At 49.0% G+C, this 22,280-nt stretch overlaps 1 protein-coding gene across 2 annotated transcripts in view; it reads right to left on the minus strand.

Annotated features, from left to right (window-relative positions):
- Nucleotides 1–4,144: 4,144 nt before the first annotated feature.
- EXOC4 (exocyst complex component 4) overlaps nucleotides 4,145–22,280 on the minus strand; it is a 292,499-nt gene continuing 274,363 nt past the window's right edge. For both annotated transcript variants that reach the window (XM_069034175.1, XM_069034176.1), the window contains one exon: nucleotides 4,145–4,470. In XM_069034175.1, coding sequence (XP_068890276.1) covers nucleotides 4,233–4,470 — 238 coding nt within the window. In that variant the 3' untranslated portion in view covers nucleotides 4,145–4,232. The remainder of the gene's footprint in view (nucleotides 4,471–22,280) is intronic.

The raw sequence follows: 22,280 nt of genomic DNA on the forward strand, positions 1-22,280 counted from the left end.
TTGTGAAACCCTCATGAACTTTTACAGCCCCCATGAAAACGTTTTGGCCCTGCGGTCTGGAGAAGTATTTCCTTGTCTGTTTAAGCACCAAAGGAGCACTTCCATGGAATGATTCCTGGCACAGCTGCCAGCATTTCATGGGGCTTTACAAAACAGAACCTCCAGGCTTTGTCTGTGAACTGTTGTGTCCTGCAAGGTCACGTCAGGACAGCAAAACGATTTGTAGGGAAAGACTGGAGCAGGGAACAGAATCCCAGGATGGGTTGGGTTGGAAGGGACCTTAAAGCCCCTCCAGTGCCACCCCTGCTATGGGCAGGGACACCTCCCCTATCCCAGGCTGCTCCAAGCCCCAATGTCCAGCCTGGCCTTCCAGGGATCCAGGGGAAGCCACAGCTGCTCTGGGAATTCCATCCCAGCTCCTCCCCACCCTCCCAGCCAGCAATTTCCAGTTCCCAATCTCCCATCCAGCCCTGCCCTCTGGCACTGGGAAGCCATTCCCTGTGTCCTGTCCCTCCAGGCCTTGTCCCCAGTCCCTCTGCAGCTCTCCTGGAGCCCCTTTAGGCCCTGCAAGGGGCTCTCAGCTCTCCCTGGATCCTTCTCCTCTCCAGGTGAACATTCTCAGCTCTCCCAGCCTGGCTCCAGAGGGGCTCGAGCCCTGGAGCAGCTCCGGGGTCTCCTCTGGACTCTCTCCAGCAGCTCCAGGTCCTGCTGCTGTTGGCTCCAGCCCTGGATGCAGGACTGGAGATGTTCTGTGCTCTTGTCCCAGAGTGAGGACTGGGTCCCTCCTGCAGGGCAGATTTGGGGTACATTGTGCTCTGTGCAGCTCAGGTCGAAGATAAAGGAGGTTCCTGGGATATTTGCACAATTTCCAACACCCTCCTGTGTTTTTTTCCCTTTGGGAAAAACCATGTCCCACTGCAAATGTGTTATAAATGCCCTGTGGGGCTGAGTTCCACAGGCTGGGATGGAGAAATAGGAACCAGACAACAAGGAAAAGTCAATACTGGCAAGGCAGAAAAGTTTCTCAAGGGCTGGTGCTTTCAGGAGCCTTGAGCTTCTGTTCCATCCCTAAGAGCTGCTAAATCCAGGACAGCCAGAGCCTGATAAATCTGGACAGGATCATGAGGACACCTGAGCACCAACGAGGGACTGTGGGACTCAGCCCAAACCCAAAAAGGTGGTGGCTCCTCTGTGGAGAGGACAGGACTCCAGGCACCTGGTGACCAAATATGCCCTCAGGGGACATGGCAACACCTCGGGAGCCTCTGGTGTGTCAGAGCCACCTTCTTCTTCAACCCCCTTAGGATTGGCCCCCGAAATGTGGCTCCAGATGGATGCTGAGGAGGGTGTGTGGACACGGTGAGGGGATTGTCTGAGGAGTTATTTACTCCCAACCACAACAGCTTGTCTCTACCCACAGCCCAGCTCAGTAAACAAAAAATGTTCCCAAAATCTCTCCCCCACACCCACTCCATCTCCTGTCAGTGAGGGAGGATTTGAAACAAACACCAGCACTCAGGCCAGAGCCTTTGCAAGGGGATCTTTTCCCTCCTATCCGATCTAAACCTTCCCTGGTGCAACTTGAGGAGGTTTCCTGTTGCTTAGGGGAGAGCAGACCAAATCCCACCTGGCTACGACCTCTTGTACGGGAGTTGTAGAGAGTGAGAAGGTTCCCCCTGAGCCTCCTTTTCTCCAGGCTGAGCAACTCTCTGTGATAAACAACCCAACGTCTGTGCTTCACAATCCCAACAGCCGTGGTGTGTTACACTTTCGGTGGGAGGAAAACACGGTTCGTTCCAAAACCTCCTTCCCAGGAAAAAATACTCAGCAAGGACTCTTGGATGAGGATTCTTTCTTGCAACATCTTCTTGGAATCCTGGAATTAAGGTTGGAAAAGACCTCTGAGATCACTGAGTCCAATGTTCTTGTGATGTGGAGAGGACGCTGGAGCAGGGAATGTCAGTGTGGGGCTGGAATGAGGTGCTCGGGGTCTGGATTCCCGCATTCCACACGCTGCTCCTGCCTCTCTCCACGGTGTGATCCCTGGAATACCCAGGGAATATTTACTTCCCTCGTGAAGGTTTGGAGGGGACTGAGAGTCTGAGCACTTGAGGAGAGACACCAGTTAATTATAAGCTCTAATTACCTCCGTTGCTAAAGCTTCTCTTTCCTCTCCACCTGCTGCAGGTGAGCCCCTGAGTCATTGCTACTCTGTTCACACCTTGTGGGGCTGTGATGGACGACGTGAGGGGCAGCTTGAGGAAAAATACTTAAAATAATTTATTTTAGAAGCAAAAATACTCCCAAAGATGAGATTTTCCTGATTTTATCCAATGTGTCCTGGCCCCCACCAGCACAGCTGGGTGGGTGGGAAATGTGGACTGCAAAGCTTGAGATCAGCAAAGCAGAGCCTCAGATTAGGAAGACATTAGAGTCAAAGGGAATAAAACCCAACCTGACGTTAGCCCACAGCCATCCAGTCTGAATTCAGAGATCCTCACACATCACTCCTGCACCTCAAAGGGTCTGAAATGGGGGTTCCATGTACCAAGCAGCTGCTTTTCCCTTTTCCAGAGTCTGGGTAGGGAATATCCAGCATCCCAGGAGCTGCACCGCAGCACTTCTCAATGTCTGAGCAGGTGAGCACAGATCTGTGATCCCAGGAACATCCCATCACCATCCCTCACGGAATTCTCCACCCTCCTACAAACCCATCAGGAAAAGGGAGGAACTCCTGCAGTTAACAGCCAATATTGACATGAGAGAAATCGGGATTAGGAATAAAATGAGGAAAAACCCCCAGAAAAAGGTTCCTAACAACGACAAGTGATGGGCTCTGCTTTTCACATGGATGTTGAGAAGCCTCTTGAGTTGGTCTGTGGCAGGTGAGGGTTGGACTGAATGACTCAGAAAATCATTTCCCCACTGATGGAGCCTTGGAGAACATTGAATTTGGGCCTGGAAAGGAATCTTTTAAACACCTCAGGAATGACACTTCTTAAAAACAGCCAGCCAAACCACCAGAGCCTTGAAACATCCTTTAATTCTGCAATTTCAAGGTTGACACACAAAGCACCTACAGCTCAGAGAGAACCTTTCTCAGCACAGGAAACCCAGCTGGGTCCCCAGTTTTCTTGGTGAATACAAGTGTGGCGTATTCTGATTTTGGAGGAACAAGGAACCTTTTGCCAGGTGGATTTATAGAGTCAAGGCAGGGCAGAAATGGTGCTCTGGATTTGGGATCTGCCCTCCTGCCCTTTGCTGATCATTGGTGCTGAGCTACACAACCCCTGCCTGTCCTTCCAGTGCATCAAGTGACAGCCACAAAATCTCTTCTGAGCTGGGGGGGACTAAAAGATAATATTCAGAACAAGAGAATGAAGTTTTTTGTTATTTTATATTGGCAATTTTCTCCTGCATCCACGCAGCGCTGCGGGAGCCGGCGCCAGATGGCTCCGGGATAATGAAAGAGGAGAGGTGGAAACAAATGGTCCCGTGTTACCTCCCACATGGAGAACTGGCTGATCAGCACCTGAAGGGATAAACAACTCCATCCTTCAGCAGTGGAAACAGCAGAAAACTTCACGTGGCTACAACTTGGAGAGAGCACTGGCAGAGCTCTCCAAAAAACATCTCAAAACCATCGAGATCCCCCCGTGTGACCAACAGGTCTGGGCTTGACTGGCAGGGTGCTGATTATTTAGTGTGGTCTGAACCTCCGAGACCCAATTTTCCCTTTTCCCACCCCACAGCTCCCTTTCCATCTCGAGGTGAAGCAGCAGCAACAGAGCAAAGCCGAATATCCCGCCCCAAACCCCAGTGGGACGCTGTTCCTGCTGTGGAATTGCTTCGGGGAGAACATGAAGGAAGCATTACATGGATACACATTGAAACAACCCCAACCCCAAATCTCAAATGGCACTTCCCTCCTCACCACAATGCCCAAAAGATTTGCTCTTTTGCCTTTGATTAAAACAAAACAAAACCCAAAAAAAACCTCCAACCAAACAAAAAAGAAACAAACAAAAAATAAAAAAAACCCCAAAACCCTAAAAAACCCAAAGCAAACCAAACAAAGAAAACCAACATAACCCCCCCCCCAAAAACCCAATGACAAATAAACAAAAAAACCCCAAAACAAAATGAAACAAAACCAAACAACACAAAAACCCAAACAAAACCACTTGGAGGTGCCACCCGCCAGCCCCGTGTGAGCTGGGTGCCAGAGGAGGTCACACAGTGGTGATCTTCTTGTCCTTGGTGGCCTGTTTGATGGCAGCCTGCTCACAGATGATCTCCTTGAGCCGCTGCAGCCTCATGTTCTGCGTGGTTTGGTCCCCCACGCCCGTCTGGCTGCGGTGCAGCAGGTTCAGGGCGTAGATGTATTCCAGCTCCGTGTACTTCACGCCCTGGTCCACCACCAGGTTCAGCAGCTCGTCTGCTGTGTTGTAGAGCATCTCGTAGTACTGCCTGGAAAGAGATAAAAAAACCTGGGTAATTGTGCTGCTGGATGGTCCAGACCTTTATTTTTGCAGCATTCCAAAAGTTGTTGCTTTTATTCAGCAGTGCCACGAGCAGGGAAAGCTGAACAAAGCCTGGACATCTTCCTACTGAACATCATCCTAAAATCACACAATGATTTGGGTTGGAAGGGAGCTTAAAGATCATCCAGTGCCACCCCTGCCATGGGCAGGGACACCTCCCACTATCCCAGGCTGCTCCAAGCACCAATATCCAGCCTGGCCTTGGACACTTGCAGGGATCCAGGGGCAGCCACAGCTGCTCTGGGAATTCCAGCCCAGCCAGCAATTCCCAATTCCCAATCTCCCATCCAGCCCTGCCCTCTGGCACTGGGAAGCCATTCCCTGGCTCCTGGCCCTCCAGCCCTTGGCCCCAGTCCCTCTGCAGCTCTCCTGGAGCCCCTTTACGCCCCGCAAAGGGCTCGGAGCTCTCCCTGGAGCCTTCTCCTCTCCAGGTGAGCAATACCAAATCTCTCAACCTTCAGGAGACTCAGGGAAAGAGAACTGAAAGGATCCCGGTGTGGCTGCAGGCACCACAGGACAGCAAGGCTTTGTTTCAGCCAAATATTCAGCATTTTTTTGGCTGAGAAGCAAAGCAGGGAGGGGCTGGAGCAGCTAAGATGAGGTCCCTGCATGACTCCTCCAGCTTCTGCAGGACAACAAGGGCAGGTGGAATAAATTATTTAAAACTCAGGAGCAGGGGCTCCATGAAAAGTTCTCACCTCCTTCCCTTCCTCTCCTCCTTGAATGCATTAAAACACTGACCAGGGCAAGCATGGCAAAGCTGAATATTGAATTCCTCTTGTGGTCGCCTTTGAGGCTCTCAGGGGTGGCTGTGCCTTTGCAGAGAGCACCCAGCACTGCCAGACTGCAAATCACAGCAGTGGCTGCAGCTTTGGAGGCTCTCAGACCTCACCTGCCGAGCTCTGGGCCTTCAGAGCTCTGCATTTTCAGCTCCTGTGCCCAGAGACTGGGCCCAAACAGCTGCTGATGGAGCCAGGTGAGATGAGATGGAGGAAAGGCTGCTGGATGGAGAATGAGGGCTCCAAAATCAGGGATTTTTGGAAAGGAGGGGGCAGCTGGGGGGGGGGGGGTCAGGCTCTGCTCCCAGGGAACAGGGACAGGACAAGGGGAAACGGCCTCAGGCTGGGCCAGGGGAGGTTTAGGTTGGATAGTAAAGGAAATTTCTTCCCCAAAGGGTTTTCCAGCCCTGGCACAGCTGCCCAGGGCAGGGGTGGAGTCTCCATCCCTGGAAGTGTTCCAAAGGCATTGGAATTGGCACTGGGATGAGGTTTAGTGGTGACCATGGTGGTTTGGGTTGGAAGGGACCTTAAAGCCCATCCAGTGGCACCCCTGCTTTGATCCCTTCTCTTCTCCCACCAGATATCCCTTGCTGAGCCCTGGAAGCTCTTCCTGCTCAGGCTGAGGATCTGGGAAGGGTAAATCAGCTTCCCCGTGCTCGGCTGTGCCCACGTTAAAGCCAAAAGAAAGCTTGGGAAGCTAAATTTCCTCTTTGGATAGGAATGCCAATCCCATATAATTATTTATTAACCTGTTTGTCAGATGATAGACGGAGCTGTTGATGATTATTAATTCTTTTCCTCAGTTTTAAACCTCAACTTTACAAACACAAAGCAGTTTCCTGGCGTTCCACAGAGCACATTCCCCTCACCTGTCCTCCGTTTATTTATCCCCTCCATCCTTTACACCGCGCTTTCCTCAGCCTCCTCTTGATAATCAGAAGAGGGTTTCTAATGGCAGGGACAAACACACTCGTGAAAGGAAAATGAAGAGCCTTAAATAAAAAATCACAGAACAAGAGGCTCATCCCACTGCCTCTTTCATATTTCATTATTTGATAACATCAGAGGCTGAGTCCATCAGAGCTGCTCGGGCGAAGGCAAACAGGAGAGTGTCTGATCAATATTTATTAATACTTTCAAAGACAAGGAAGGCAAAGTTGAGCAGACTCTGGAATGGAGTGAATAATTACTCATGCAAATCGGGCTTGGCCGCAGGCGCTGCCACGCCGGAGCGGCAGGTTTTTAATTGCACCCAATTAAAAATGCACACCTTGTGCTCCTTCCCTGCTGCCTCGCTTGCTCCCCTTTTTATTTCAGAGGAAATTTTTAATTAGAAAATAATCTGATCCTGAAAAGAGCGACAGATGAATCCTGTGTTTGTGAGGTGCAGGATTCGTCAGTCAGCCCAGATTTAGGACAGGTGAGGAAGGAGCTGTGAGGAAAAGCTGGGGCTGTGCTGCTGAGCTTGGCCAGGGATCAGGTTGTGCAGCTTTAGTCCTTGTTCCCTCCTTTAAGGAGCTCTGGCACCTTGGGAAGGCCGTGGAGCAAAACTTCCCTGCCCCTGGATCCTTGGAAGTGTCCAAGGCCAGGCTGGATGGGGCTTGGAGCAGCCTGGGATGGTGGGAGGTGTCCCTGCCCACAGCCAGTGGATGACTTTGGAGGTCCCTTCCAACCCAACCCATTCCAGGGCAGTGGGAATGCAGCTGTTGGGAACAAAGTGTCCCAGGGACTCATCCCAACAGGGAAATCCTTTTATTTCTGCATTTACTCACACAGTCACCACTTATTTGTGTTCTGCTGAAAAGCACCAGTGGGATTTGTTGAGCTGATCTGATTGGAGAGGCTTTATACACAAAAACATGGAACAGGTTCTTAGGGAGCGTCTCTCCCGAGCTCCTATGGAATAACAGCTGCTCTTTACAAGGGGAGGAAGCATTAATCTGCTCCAAGCCTTCAGCTCTTCAGGATGGTAAAAAAACTTCTCCACTGGCATCCAGCTCCGGTGTCGATGGCAATATTTTGGGGAATGAGGAGTGAAGGACTGCCTGAGGTATCCCAAATCATTAATATCCTGCTCATAGAGGATAATTAACTAATTTTGATGGTTTGGATGGCAAGGACTTGTTAATTTTTAAAAAATAAAATCCGTTTTTCATATGATGAACTCACATCCCAACCAAGACACCCGGGGCCTGTTCCGCTGACCACTGGCAATGGGATTGAGTGCAAAGTTGCCTTGAATTTTTTTTGGCATTTTTTAGGACAAAGAATACAAAACTGAACTCTCCGTGCTCCCTTTACCCATCTGGAATTGCCCCTGGAAGGTCCACCACGACACGAAGAACAGCTCTGTGCTAAGAGCAGATAGGGAAGGTTAAATATCCCTTTAATGGGATGGAAATGGTTCCCAGCTGCAGGAAAAAACATCCTGTGGGCCAACCAAAAGTGCAGAAGCCACCTGACCCCCAAACCAGTTTGTTTTGTTGGGTTTTAAGCAGCACTTTTAATAGAAAACAGCAAATTGCCAACAATGAACCCATTTTGCAAGGAGGCATTTTGAGCTTATATACAGAGAGAGATCCACATTTAAAAAATGGTCTCTTGAACTCTGTTCTTGCAGAAAGAGAATAAAAATTAAGAAGCTTTCTCATTTAGGGAAAAAAAAAAAAAAATCTGGGGAAAGGCAATGAGGATGAGCCCAGCTCCTCTGAGGGCTGTTAATACCATTCTCCATTTAAATGCTAATGTTCACCTATAACCCAAAAAAAAAAAACCAAAAGAAGTTTTCAAAAGGTGGCCAGGTGAATTCCAAATTAAATTCTGATTTCCCTGAGAACGACTTGATGTCTTCTTCAGAGGAGGACCTTGGGTGTGATGTTTCAGAATAAAGGATCTCACTTTAATTATCCCTTCCTGCTGGAGCTGGGGGCCTGCTCTGCCTTAGTGCAGGCAGGAATGGATTCACCAGGCAGGAATTCCAGTCTGGGGGCTGAATTAGCCAAAGGGAACAACAAAAAAAGGAGAGATCGAAATCCTGTCCCTTATCTCCCTCTCTTCTGGGGGATTAGGGAGGCGCTTTGGCAGCACCCGGAATTGCTGCTCTAATGGGAAAGTCCCAAAGGTTAAGTAGGAAGCTCTTACAGGAAATCGGGATAAAAACTAAATGAGGGGAGAGGGAGATGGGATAGAAGGAAGATTTTATGATGAGGGTGGGGAAGGGCTGGGAGAGAATTCCCAGAGAAGCTGTGGCTGCCCCTGGATCCCTGGAAGTGTCCAAGGCCAGGTTGGAGCAGCCTGGGATAGTGGAAGGCGTCCCTGCCCATGGCAGGGGTGGAATTCCATGATCTTTAAGGTCCCTTCCAACCCAAATCCTTTGATTTTATTGAAAACCACCAGATAGGACAAGCAAGAAGTTGAAGATGATAAAAGAGACCGAAGCTGTGATTATAAAATCACTCGATTTTGATATTTGCAGATCATGGTGGAACAATGACATTTAAACAGAGAGGGGACAAGAGTGAGTGCAAAAAAACCGGAAAACACAGCAAGAAATGAGGTAACTTCAGTCAAATAAGGCAGAATAAATGGATTTTCAGGCCTGGCTTGACCAAGAATAAAATCCCATGGGGCATTTTCCCTTTGGAGTCATTAGAGGTGGGAACTGGGGAAGAGCTGAGAACGGTTACAGGAGCTGGGGCAAGAGAGCCGAGCTCCGGCCAGCAGGAGTTTGTGAAGGTGATTTTGAAAGTTCAGAACACCGAAGGAAAATCCAGGTAAAGCAGCAATTACTGTAATTTCCGCACCTCGTGAAGACTGCAGGGATGTTTGCACACACGTGTCAGTGAGCAGCATTTTAAACCAAAAATCTGCAAATATGGGAGCGAGCTGCTTGTTCCATCTCCAGAGCTTCTGACAACAAGATGGAAAACAGGGATGGGAGGGGACAGCTGCATCTCAGCTTTTCATGGAATCACAGATGGGTTGCATGGGACCTCAAAGATCATCGAATTCCAACCCCCTGCCATGGGCAGGGACACCTCCCACTATCCCAGGCTGCTCCAAGAAACCTGGGACAACGCAAGCCTGGCCTGGGACACTTCCAGGGATGGATCCAGTTCCACTGTCCAACCACTGCTCATCCTAAGTTGCAGCTACAACCCTAAAATAAGGGAATACCACCACCCTCGGGACACCATTCCACGGGGGCACTTCGTCAGATTTCTTCCTTGATTTTCAGTTAACCCGGAGCAGTTCTGGGGACAGCACCAGGAATGCTCCTTCTGTGCCTCCAGAAGAACCCAAAGTGCTTTAGGGGAGTTCACATCAGAGATGGTTTTGCTGTTCTGGTCAACCTCAGCTCCTCTCAGATGCCACACCAAGACCTGGACACTTCTCCTGTCTGCCTGGAGTGAGGAAGAAGCCCCTACCTGATTCCATGGACTGAAAAAAACCCAAAAGGACTGAAAAAAACCCAAAAGGAGGCAAAAAATGTTCCTATCACTGTTATCTCCATCGTCTCTGTGCTCATCCACAGCCCCTTGGAAGCAGCTGCCCCATCACCACACAGAATTTGGGGCAGGAGGCACACATGGGTCTGGGGCTGTGCTACCACAAGAACGTAAAAAAAACCCACTTAAAAACCTAAAATGTGCAAACTTCCAAGGTGGGAAATGGTTTGGGAAAGAAAACAAAGCATGAGAGGAGGAAATCAAAGTGAATTTGGAGTGCAGGGGCGCTTCACACCCCTGCAAATCACAGCCCTTAATAACCAACCAAGGGATGGAAGGATGATATTGGCTGGTTCTTTGTAAAGCTGGAAGAATAATTAAAATTAAGTCATTTATCCAAGGCAGGAAAAAGTATCAGAGTTGGGAAGCCCTCACCCCTTGCTCAGCACCCACACAGGGCTCTGATCAGGTACAGAGCCAGGCAAGAAAAACAGTTGTATTTATTCAAAAGGGCACAAGTGCAACCTTCTAATTAGAGACAACCTCGTTAGAAATTCCAATTATTCTCCCTTTTAAAGTTTAAACCACAGAGACAGCGCAGGAAGCCCTACATACAAATCAGCTCACCTGGGGGTTTGCTTTTTATACAGATGAAGGCAGTTTGGGATTAAACCCACCCCCAGCCAACACCTTTGGGTGCCTCGTGCAGCTCTGTCACTGGGTTTGTCACCGCTGCAGAGCTTTTTGTCAAACACAGAAATCACCGCTGAAACACAGAGCTCATTAGCAAAAGGAAGGGTAAGGGACGTGCAGAACGTCACCACCCTTCCCAAAGCTCTCTCCTGTTCTCCCTCCTCCTTTTTATCCTGATATTTATCCACGTTATCTTTTATTTCTTCATTAATATTCCCTTCTTGTTTCCCTTGCCTTTCCTCCTGGGGTTCATCACTTGGACAACGTTGCCCTGCTGGGAACACGAGCTCAAGCTGTGCCAGGGGAGGCTCAGGTGGGACATCAGCAGGAATTTCCTCATGGAAAGGGTTGGTGAACGTTGGAATTGGTCTCCCAGGGAGGTTTGGAGTGCCCATCCCTAGAGGTGTCCAAGGATGTGGCACTCAGGGCTCTGGGCTGGTCACAAGGTGGGGATGGGACACAGCTTGGATTCCATGACCTTGGAGGACTTTTCCAACCTCAACAATCCCAGGATTCTGTGAATGGGGATCTCTGAGCATCACCACGTGCATGGAGCACTTAAAACCCATCCCTGAACAACTCCAAGCCCCCTCCCAGCGTGCAGGGAGACACAGTAATTACACAGCTTTTCAAAGGAAGGATAAATCCATTAAACCCCATTAAATAATTCTTCAAAAAACAATGTCTGAGCCACTCCTTGGAGCTCCGAACCGGCTGATCCTAATGAAAGATGGAAATTCTCACTCTCCAAATGGAACTTTATAGGGTATTAAACAAGCACCCTCAGCACTTATCTAAATCTTTAATTAGTTCTATAATATACTGATGATATCAAGGCTAATTAAATTTATACAGATAAAGAGCAATGAAATTCTAGCCAAGTGAGCTGGAAAGTACATATTAAATAGTAAATTTAATGGCTCAGGAAGATAAATGCAATTTTATATAAAAAAATTAAATTCAATTTACATGTTGTATTAAAATTGATTTTGAGTGTGCAAATGATTGGAAAAAATCTTTTTAATAGATCAGTAAAAGTGTTAATCTGGCCTGTTTAAATATCAGTTATTAATGCCAGCATTTGCAAACAAGCCACACACGTTTGCATTTTACTGCATATAGTAAAAAACCCAAAAAATTATCTATACCATCTGCCAGTTTACAAGGAATATTAAAGGGATTTTTCCCCTTGCCTCATGCATAAATGAGAGGGAATGAATGTAGCCTGAAAGAAGAGGGAGTCAGCACTTCCATGGAAAGTGCTGCAGAGACTGCTCCAGTCAGCAAAAAAACCCCACCCTTTTCACTCCCCTTTGGGCTCAACAATTACTGTGGGAACCCCCCGGCTTTATTTCGGATCAAGTGATGTGGAACTGGGTGCGATCGGGGACGTGCTCAGGGCTGCCAGCTGAGCTTTGATAAACCAGCAACGGTTGGGAGCTGCTGAGGGGTGAAGGACACGACGGGATGTACCTGGTGGGGACAGAACAGTGAATGGGGCAGAAGCTCAAGTAGGGCCCTCAAGTCAGTGTCTGCCTGTAGTAGGGCATGGTTGGATCCAACAAGTCAGTGTCTGCCTGTGGTAAGTTGTGTTTGGGTTCAACAAGTCAGGGTCTGCCTGTAGTAGGGCATGGTTGGATCCAACAAGTCAGTATCTGCCTGTAGTAAGTTGTGTTTGGGTTCAACAAGTCAGGGTCTGCCTGTAGTAGGGCATGGTTGGATCCAACAAGTCAGTATCTGCCTGTAGTAAGTTGTGTTTGGGTTCAACAAGTCAGTGTCTGCCTGTAGTAAGTTGTGTTTGGGTTCAACAAGTCAGTATCTGCCTGTAGTAAGTTGTGTTTGGGTTCAACAAGTCAGTGTCTGCCTGTGGTAAGTATGGTTGGGTTCCACATGTCAGCGTCTTCTTGTAGTAGGTCACGGTCAGGTCCAACAAGTCAGTGTCTGCCTGTAGTAGCTGTGGTCAAGTCCAGTAGTAAGTAGGCTGTGGTCAGGTCCATCAACTCAGTGTTTGCCTGTAGTGGGTTGTGGTCAAGTCCAGTAGTAAGTAGGCTGTGGTCAGGTCCATCAACCCAGTGTTTGCCTGTAGTGGGTTGTGGTCAGGTCCAGTAAGTCAATGTGTGCCTGTGGTAAGTATGGTTGGGTTCCACAAGTCAATGTCTGCTTGTAGTACGCATGGTTGAGTCCAGTAAGTCAATGTAGTAGGTTGTGTTTGGGTTCCACAAGTCAGTGTCTGCCTGTAGTAGGGCATGGTTGGATCCAACAAGTCAGTATCTGCCTGTAGTAAGTTGTGTTTGGGTTCAACAAGTCAGTGTCTGCCTGTGGTAAGTATGGTTGGGTTCCACAAGTCAATGTCTGCTTGTAGTATGCATGGTTGAGTCTGGTAAGTCAATGTTGGGTTCCACAAGTCAGTGTCTGCCTGTAGTAGTTGTGGTCAGGTCCATTAAGTCTGTAGTAGTTGTGGTCAGGTCCAGTATTAGGCTGTGGTCAGGTCCATCCACCCAGTGTTTGCCTGTAGTAGGTTGTGGTCGGGTCCAGTAAGTCAATGTCTGCCTGTAGTAGGCTGTGGTTGGGTTTAACAAGTCAGTGTTTGCCTGTAGTAGGTTGTGATTGGGTTCCATCAACTCAATGTCTGCCTGTAGTAGGTTGTGATCAGGTCCACTAAGTCTTTAGCAGTTGTGGTCAGCTCCAGTATTAGGCTGTGGTCAGGTCCATCCACCCAGTGTTTGCCTGTAGTAGGTTGTGGTCGGGTCCAGTAAGTCAATGTCTGCCTGTAGTAGGCTGTGGTTGGGTTTAACAAGTCAGTGTTTGCCTGTAGTAGGTTGTGATTGGGTTCCATCAACTCAATGTCTGCCTGTAGTAGGTTGTGATCAGGTCCACTAAGTCTTTAGCAGTTGTGGTCAGCTCCAGTATTAGGCTGTGGTCAGGTCCATCAAGCCTGTAGTAATTATGGTTGATTCCAACAAGTCAATTTCTGTCTGTAGTAGGCTGTAGATTGGTTCCACAAATCAGCGTCTGCCTGCAGTAGTTGTGGTCAGGTCCATTAAGCCTGTAGTAGTTGTGGTTGGGTCCAATAGGTCAATGTCTGCCTGCAGTAGGTCACGGTCAGGTTCAACAAATCAATGTCAGCCTGTAGTAGGTTGTGGTTGGGTTCCACAAGTCAGTGTCTGCCTGTAGTAGGTCATGGCTGGGTCCATCAAGCCACTGTTTGCCTGTAGTAAATATGGTTAAGTCCAACAAGTCAATCTTTGCCTGTAGTAGGCTGTGGTTGGGTCCAAGAAGTCAATGTCTGTCTGTGGTGGGTTGTGGTTGAGTCCACCAACTCAGTGTCTGGAGTAGTTGTGGTCAGCTCCAGTATTAGGCTGTGGTTGGGTCCATCAAGTCAGTGTTTACCTGTAGTAATTATGGTTGATTCCAACAAATCAGTTTCTGTCTGTACTAGGCTGTAGTTGGGTTTAACAACTCAATTTCTGTCCGGAGTAGGTTGTGCAGAGTCCATCAAGTCAATGTCTGCCTCTAGTAGGCCGGGGTTGGGTTCCACAACTCAGGAACCTGTAGTAGGCCGTGGTTGGGTTCCACAACTCAGTGTTCCCCTGTTGTAGGTCGTGGTCAGGCCCTGGTGCTTCCCAGGAGCTTTGAACCCCTGGCTGGGGTTGTACAAACAGCCCCAAATCGTTGAAAACACCACTCCATGGTTTTTTTCTGGCCACCTTTGTTCATTTACTTTGAATGCTGTGGTGGCTTCCAAAAATTAGGGAATAGAGAGTTTTTGTGGGCAAGCTGACACCAGATCAAATTTGTTATAACTTCTTCTTGATCACGTTGATGTTTTTCATGGAAAAGTTTATTTTTTAGGATTCTCTTGCCTCATGGCCCTTTTTTTTCTCTCCTGGTGCCTCGATCCAGCCTAGAAACTGCTGACATTGGAAAGGGACCTGCTGGGCACGGAGTTACCCAAACCAGGAGGAAACAAAACCCTCCAGCAGCCTCCAACCCGACCCAGTGACCCATCACATCAGTGCCACCACCACCACGACCTCAAGGACATGACTGCCACCATCCAAGGAGAAGAAATGGGACAAAAAGAAACCAGGATGGGTTCAATGCCGAATTTTGAGATGTCCAGAAGTAGTGGACATCAATATGGAACTGTGGATCTCCTGGATGAGGGATTAAGAGCTTCAACTCTCTTCCTCCTTGCTTTCTGTGCTGGCTGCTGGCCTGAGGAACATTTCATCCCAACTCCGCCAGTTCTCAACACTTCTCCCGATGCTTGGAAACCTCCAGGTTTGAGGCCACAGGTTTTTATGGGCAGCTGCTGCTCATTTGCAGCATTTTTGGCTGAAATTGCTCTTCCCTCTCTATCATTCTGAGGGTAAAAGTCTTATTTAGAGGGACTGAAACCCACCACTCCTAAAAGAGCAGCTCCCACACTGCCGTATGCAGCACAACTGTGGCCTCTTCTGGCCATTCCTGGTGGGTTTAGCTCCAATTATCCCAAATTTTTGAGCCAATAGAGCTTCACTACAATATTTTTTTTGCCAGGCAGCACAGATCTGAGCATTTAAAATGAAAATATTATCAAGGCAATGTCAGTACAGGGTGAGACCCACAGCTGTAGATGTGGTTTTTATCTCCACTCTGCTGCATGGAAAAAACAGGTTTTACTAGTGGAATACCTTGGAGTTGCATCCCTTTGCTCATCACTTTTTATGTGACTCCTTGGAAACAAAACCAGTCCCCACAGAGGGAGAAGAGAATCCCTGCACTGCTTCTGGACTGGTGGAGTAGATCAGAGCCATCAGAAGCACAGCAATTCTCTGAACTGCTTTTCATCTCCTTCCAGAAACGCACCTTCAACTGCACAAAACCTCCAAAGGACTCTGCTGGGAGAGCTGAACCTGGAGTTTTCTGTAGTAATTTATTAATTTATCGACCTCTCTCACTTCCCATTTGAGAATTTCCCAAGGCACTTTGGAGACACCACGTCCAGAACTTCTCTGCTCTCTCAAAGGCTGCTTTGAGGGTGACAAGGATCGATGACCCCACCATGGTCCCCTCCAACCTTATCCATTCTGTGATTATGGGGCCAGAGGGAAGCTCCTTGTGTGTCCAACGGGATGGATCCAACCCAGCAACAGCCATCCCACAAAACCATGGAATCATGGAAACACTGAGGTTGGAAAAGCCCTTTAAGATCATGAGGTCCAACCATTCCCAGCACTGCCAAGGCTACCACTGACCATGTCCCCAGGTGCCAACAGCCACAGGGATTTAAATCCCTCCAGGGATGGGGACTCCACCCCTGCCCTGGGCAACCCTCTGGCTGAAGAGATTTTTCCTAATACTGATGCTCGCTGAGTAACCCCCCAGATTCCAGCCCTGAACCCCCCTCCAGGGACAAAAGGCATCTTTTCCTGATGATTCCCAAAATCTGCACATTTTCCATGAAGGAAAACTGAATTTTCCTCAGCACCCCAGTTTTTACAGATGGCAGAAAAATTCACCCCTTTCCCGCGATGGGCCGGGCTTAGGAAAACAACCCGGGATCCTACTAGAAAAGCCACGTTTTCCATCTTGCTTCTTCCCAATCCAAGCTGTTCCCCACCAAAGCATCAAACTTGTTCTTATTTGCACTTCTTTCCTCCTCCTCTTTGTTTTTCCCCACATGACAATGTGGAATCCGTGTCTGATCTACGACTTCTGTGCGCACTTGAGAGAGCCATTTCAGCTTTAGGTGTTAATGCACTTCTGTGTCGTGAGGTGCCAGCTGAATTTTAGAGCTCTTCTGTATTATTTGAGCTCCAATCTGGAACACGAATTATAAAATATGAGGGGGAGCTTTACAGCCTTCAGTAAAATTCGAGTAAGAGAAGATACATTGCACATAATCTCCTGAATATATCTAAATGTCGACATCACACGTGCGTGTATTCAATGCACTGCTTTGGGTGGAATTATTTAAATAGCTCCCTAAAAAATAAGAATTGAGGCATTTGGACTTTACCTGAGCATGTGGATTTCTCCTGGCTACGAGGCCCATGTTCATTACGGGACAGATTTAATTGCTCCATCAGAGTTTGTGTGTTGATATTCGACATCTGACGTGCGAAAGTTCAGGGACGCCAATCAGGCATGGTGCAGATGCCACTCTGCAAAATGTTCTCAGACAGTCTCCATCTGTCAGATATGGTAATCCCTGCTCCCCATCAATAATTCACCTCCTTTACTCCATGTTTCCCGCATTTGAGTCGGAATTTTTAATGTCAGCCTCAGCAGAGGCTCCACCTTGGATAGACGGTGTTGCCTGATCTGCATTCCCCGCTCATTCCTGCCCTGGAGCCTCTCGCCTTTGGCACTTCAAGAATCCTCTCTCAGTTTATTTATTTATTTTTTTTTTTACTTCAAAAATCACAGCTCTCCTTTTGGGCCATCTCATCTCACTCGAGGGTGGAAGTCAGAGGGTAATTATGGCAATCACACCAAAATCCAACTCGGATGGATCGCACCCTTGCCGGGAAAGCTCCTGGGGAACACCGCGGGGGCGGCTGAATCCCCCAAATAAGATGTTACTGCACAGCTGAAGAGGGAGGAAAGGGGAGTGGGGGAGGGGAGAAGATGATGTGGAGCTGTTCCTCCATGGGTCAGAAAATGCTGAATGGCATCTTGTCCCCAGCTGACCCCATGGAGCCCATAAAACCTTGGTGACATCCCAAACTCTTTGCAGCCTTAAGTCCTTCAAGAGAATTAATTTAAAATGATGGAAAGCAACTTTTTACACAGTCCAGAGGTAGTGACAGGACAAAAGGAAAGTTTTAAGCTAAAAGAGGTGAGATTTAGATTCCCTTTTAGGAGGAAAGGGTTTATTGTGAGGGTGGTGAGGTACTTGGAGCAACCTGGGATAGGGGAAGGTGTCCCTGACCATGGCAGGGGATGGGACTGGATGGGCTTTAGGGTCCCTTCCAACCCAAACCATTCCATGATTCTGTGATCCCAGAGCCAGGAGATGGCTGACTGTTGAGAACATTCCCTGGCATGAGGATAATTCCCCCCATAATCATCAATCCTTCAGCACCAGTGAGAAAGGAAGGTCCCCAGGTGCCCCCAGCAGCATCAGCTCCAGCTCTCAGCATTTCAAAGGTGGAAAAACCATCTTGGGACTTTCTTTGGCCAAGGAGCATAAACCCTGAAGATATAATAGCTGGGAATTTTACAGATCTCGCCACCTGGAACGACCAGCACATCCCCAGGTACGGGTCCTCAGCAGAAGGTGAAGGACGAAACTCCTGATTGCAGAATAAAGCTGGTAGAAATCCTTATTTAGGATTATTTAGGATTATTTAGGTTCACCAGCTGAACATGCGGCTTTGCACCAGGACTCACCACTAGCCCTGAGTTCGCCAAAACCTCCAAACCAGACCAAAAGTCAATGAATTAAAGAACTTGGTGATTAAGGAAATGGAGGAATGTATCCCTATCTACCTGAATTCAAGTGTCCAGTGCAACCATTTCACCACCAGGGTCACCACTAACTCATGTCCCCAGGTGCCACATCCACATGCTTTTGAACTCTCCCAGGGTTGGGGACTCCACCACTGCCCTGGGCAGCTGTGCCAGTGCTTTGCAGCCCTTTCTGGGGGGAAAAAATGTTCCTAAATCCAATCTAAACCTCCCCTGAATGACTTGAAGAGCTGGAACCCTGCTGTTCCTGGGCTACATCTGCTGACATCCCTGCTCCACCTCAATGCTGTGGCATGGCTTGACCCTGTTGGTCCTCTCACTTCTGCTATTCCTGTCCTTTCCTCAGTTTCCCTTTTCCCTCCTCTATCCCACCAGGAATTGGCCCTGGACCATCGCTCCTCCTCCTCCTCTCTTCTCTCACTTTGCAATCCCTGCTCCCAGACCTGGCCACGTCCTCACCATCCCTTTGTGTCCCAACACTGACATTTTCCTCCGTCCCAGCCGTTCCCTGCCCACTCCTACCCCTTCCAAGGGAAACATTTCTGGTTCCAGGGTGCATCAGCAGGTCAGAAAACTTCACTCCTGGCTTAATCTAATGAAGAGAGAGAGAGAGAGAGACCTGTGGCAGATTTGACTGCGGAGCCCAGAGAAGTGACAAGCAGTGACTCCAGCACCCTCACTCAGCCCTGCTATCAGTTACCCCCGAGCTGATAACGGGGTCTGAGGCACGGCAGGTCCTAATGAGATCTGACTGACAGGGCAAAGCAATCTGCTCCTTCAGGCCTCGTCTGTGTCTCTCTGCCTGTGGGGCTCGTGCTGGGAAGATGCCGCCTCCTGTGAAAAAGGTAGGACATTTTCCTAATTGCTTCCATTTGCAGGTGGGAGCCAGGCAATAGAGATGCATCTCCAGCTGACAATCCAATCTTTACCTTTCCCTCAGCTGCAGACAAATGCCTGGGATGGCTGCTCGTGACACACTGATGGGTCTTCCTTTTATTTTTTTTGTCATTTCTTTTTTTGTGTGTGTCACACAAATTCCCTTCTTAAAAATCTGTCCTTTCCCTTAAAGCTGTTTGTTGGGAATTTCATCAGAACCTCCCAGAACAGCATCCAGCACAGAGCCCACCTTTAAGCACGGGAGAAAAAAACCAGTTTCTAACCCAAACAGGAGATCCAAGGTTATTGGAGAGCTCAGACATGGAGCTCACATTCCCATACACTCACAGTGGGATCTGTTCCCATGGGATGGCTCTGGATGTTTGCTCAAGCTCAGTCTGAGGGTTGGGCTCTTCTTGCAAGTAGAATAAACAAGAAGGAACAGCCTCAAGTTGTGCCAGGGGAGGTTTAGGTTGGATATCAGGGTTTCTTCCCCAAAAGGGTTTTCCAGCCTTGGTGGAGTCCCCATCCCTGGAAGGATTTCAAAGCCATGTGGATGTGGCACTTGGGGACAGGGGTCAGTGGTGACCTCAGCAGTGACAGGTAAAGAGTTGGACTTGATGATCTCCGAGGGCTTTTCCAACCCAAATGATTCTGTGATTCCAAATGAAGACGATCCAGTGAAGCCCATTCCGTGGGCTGGGAGCTGCCACGCTTTGCTACTCCAAAGCAAAAAAACCCCTTTAATGAAGGAAAACCAATGGAATTCCCTCTTCTTCCTCGCTTGGAGTTCCATTGGATCATATTTCAATCCCTGCACGCTGCTGCTTCCGTGCCTCCAGCCCAACCCCTCGTGTTGTGCTCAATGTGACTTCCAGAGGCTGAAGCTGTGGAAGTGCAGGGAATGAGGGGAAGGTCCTTGGATTGGACAGAGAGAAGAGGATTTGCTGGAATGTTCCCACGGAAGTTTCAGAGCAAGCACACAAACAAAGCTGCTCTCTGGGCACACAAAATTCGGCTAAAGAGTGGTGGATCCATCACACAGAGGCTTTACCCAGACCTAAAAATGAGCTTTGACACTCATCTTGTATTTCTGTGGGATGAAAAACCTTTCATGATCTGGACATCGTGGTGAACTGCAATTTTGGCCTCCTGATCCAGACTTTAGACCTGGTCTAAGATTCTGCAGCCTGAGGGGCCTGTGGGGGAAGCCCTGTGACCTCTTCCCAGCCAAAACCTCTTCCCAACAAAACGTCTTCCATGTTTCCTATGGAAAATGAAGTGTAGGGAGAAACTGAAGTCCCCTCCAAGGCTGGGGACCCAGCAGAACTCCTTGTCCCACCCCCTGAGCCCCGGCCAAAGTGTCCTGGGTGGGTTTCCCCAAGGAGCCAGACCCCATTCCCAACCATGGACCGCATGGGTTTGCTCCACATTTTCGCTGCCACCACCCACAACCCGAATTCTGAGCAAATAAAGCAAATGCCGGCGAGTTCTCCGTGGTTTCCCAGAGCCACCACGGAGATGACAGCGGCCGCCAGGACTGACACCTCCAGGATGTGCTTCCAAACCCCGGCCTGAACAAAACCAACGCCCAACTCACATTGCACAGGCCTGCATGAACAAAATGATCCAATTCCAGCTGCACAGGCAGAGTTTCCTGAACTCAGCCCTTCTACGAGAGCAGTTCACAAGTAACTGGCCGGTGGCAAAGCGTCGTCGCCGAGGCCAAAATCACTAAAGGTGGAAAATAAGAACAACTTCCAGCAAGAAAAATCCCTTGCCTTTAATTACCATTAGCAATGCAGCATGACAGAGGGAGATAAACACACAGGCACCTACTCAAATAAGGAGCTTGGGAACACAAAGTAATTACTTTGATTTTTTTTCCTTCCCCCCTCCCAGACATTCAAAACTTATTAGTCTCCAGAAAGCACGTATCAGCAAAAGACTGTCACCTCGGGGATAAATGAGGGATTTGTTTGTAATTCATTTCCAGGAGAATTTATCCTGATGGTTTTAAGACGGAGGAGGAACGCGCTCTGGCCAAACCAGACTTCTTAAAAATGTTTATTCCCATCTTCCCCAGCTGGTTCCCTGGAGATGGGAACGCCAGGTTTCTGCTGGCTGAGAAGTTCACCCCCATTGATTGTTTCTCTAACACACCACGAGCCGAGTGAGGAAAAGTCAATGAAGCCTCTCAGTTTTTCAGTCCATTTCCAGTTTAGGAAAATTGAATTAATCTCTTTACTCGGAGCAGCTCAGACATCCCCATCCAGGCAAAAAAAAAAATCATTGCAGAGGCCACGAAAACCTCTCTCTTTAAAGGTTACAGAGCGAAGATTAAAAGTGCCTCCGGGAAGGGCTGAAATGCCTGATCAAAATAAAACATTGAGTCAACACTGGGAAGGCTGAGCAGGACTGGTGCCTTCCAGAGCCTGCTGGTATTTTCAGATGCTTCCTCTGGCACTTGGAGCGATTCCTAAGGACAGTGGATGCTCCGTGACTTCCCATACCCAGCGTGGTCGGGGTGGAGGAAGTGCCGTGTTAATTTAGCCCCTACTGCAGTTACTCTGGGGTTACTACAGGGTGTAAAGCCTCAAGGGTTGTCCTGGGGAGGAATATTTGAGAGCAGCCCTGAGAGGGACTGTGCACATCCATGGAGAAGAGCAGAGTCACATCTTCCAAAATCTCCTCTCCATCCTGTGCTGAGGAGCTGGGAGGCTTCAGCAAAGGACTTGGCCACTCCACAGCTTCCAGGAGCTCGTGAAGGACTGGAAAAGCTGAAAGTCTGGGAAACCTGGAGCAGGCACCTGGCTGAAGGATCTGGGAAAGAGTCTGGAGCCCCAGGAGTGGCTGAGGGAGCTGGAAAGGGGCTCAGGCTGGAGCAAAGGAGGCTCCGGGGGGACCTTGTGGCTCTGCACAAGTCCCTGACAGGAGGGGGCAGCCGGGGGGGTCGGGCTCTGCTCCCAGGGAACAGGGACAGGAGAGAGGGAACGGCCTCAGGCTGGGCCAGGGGAGGGGCAGGGTGGATATCGGGAAAATTCCTTCCCCAAAAGGGCTGTCCAGGGCAGGGGTGGAGTCCCCATCCCTGGAGGGATTTAAAGCCATGTGGATGTGACACGTGGGGACGTGGGGTCAGTGGTGGCCTTGGCAGTGCTGGGGGAATGGTTGGACTCAGTCTCAGAGGGCTTCTCCAACCTAAAGGATTTCATGATTCCAAATGTACTGAAAGCAGGGAGAGACCCCAGTAAGTGCTCCATGGAATGCTGTGAAGGGACAGACTGGAGTCATCCTAAAACTCCTGGCAGCTGCAGATTTAAGTGGGAATTAAATCCCTGGATGGGGGATCTGTTCCAGGGAATTTCAATGATCCCATAACAGGGTGGCTCTTTGGAATGAGGGGGCAGCAGCCGTCTGGGGAAGGGCCACACAGGGACCCTCTGATCCCCTAAATCCCCCTGGGGAAGCAGCAGGAGGAAGGG

The sequence above is a fragment of the Aphelocoma coerulescens genome, chromosome 1A (assembly GCF_041296385.1).
Source record: "Aphelocoma coerulescens isolate FSJ_1873_10779 chromosome 1A, UR_Acoe_1.0, whole genome shotgun sequence".
Lineage (NCBI taxonomy): Eukaryota > Metazoa > Chordata > Aves > Passeriformes > Corvidae > Aphelocoma > Aphelocoma coerulescens.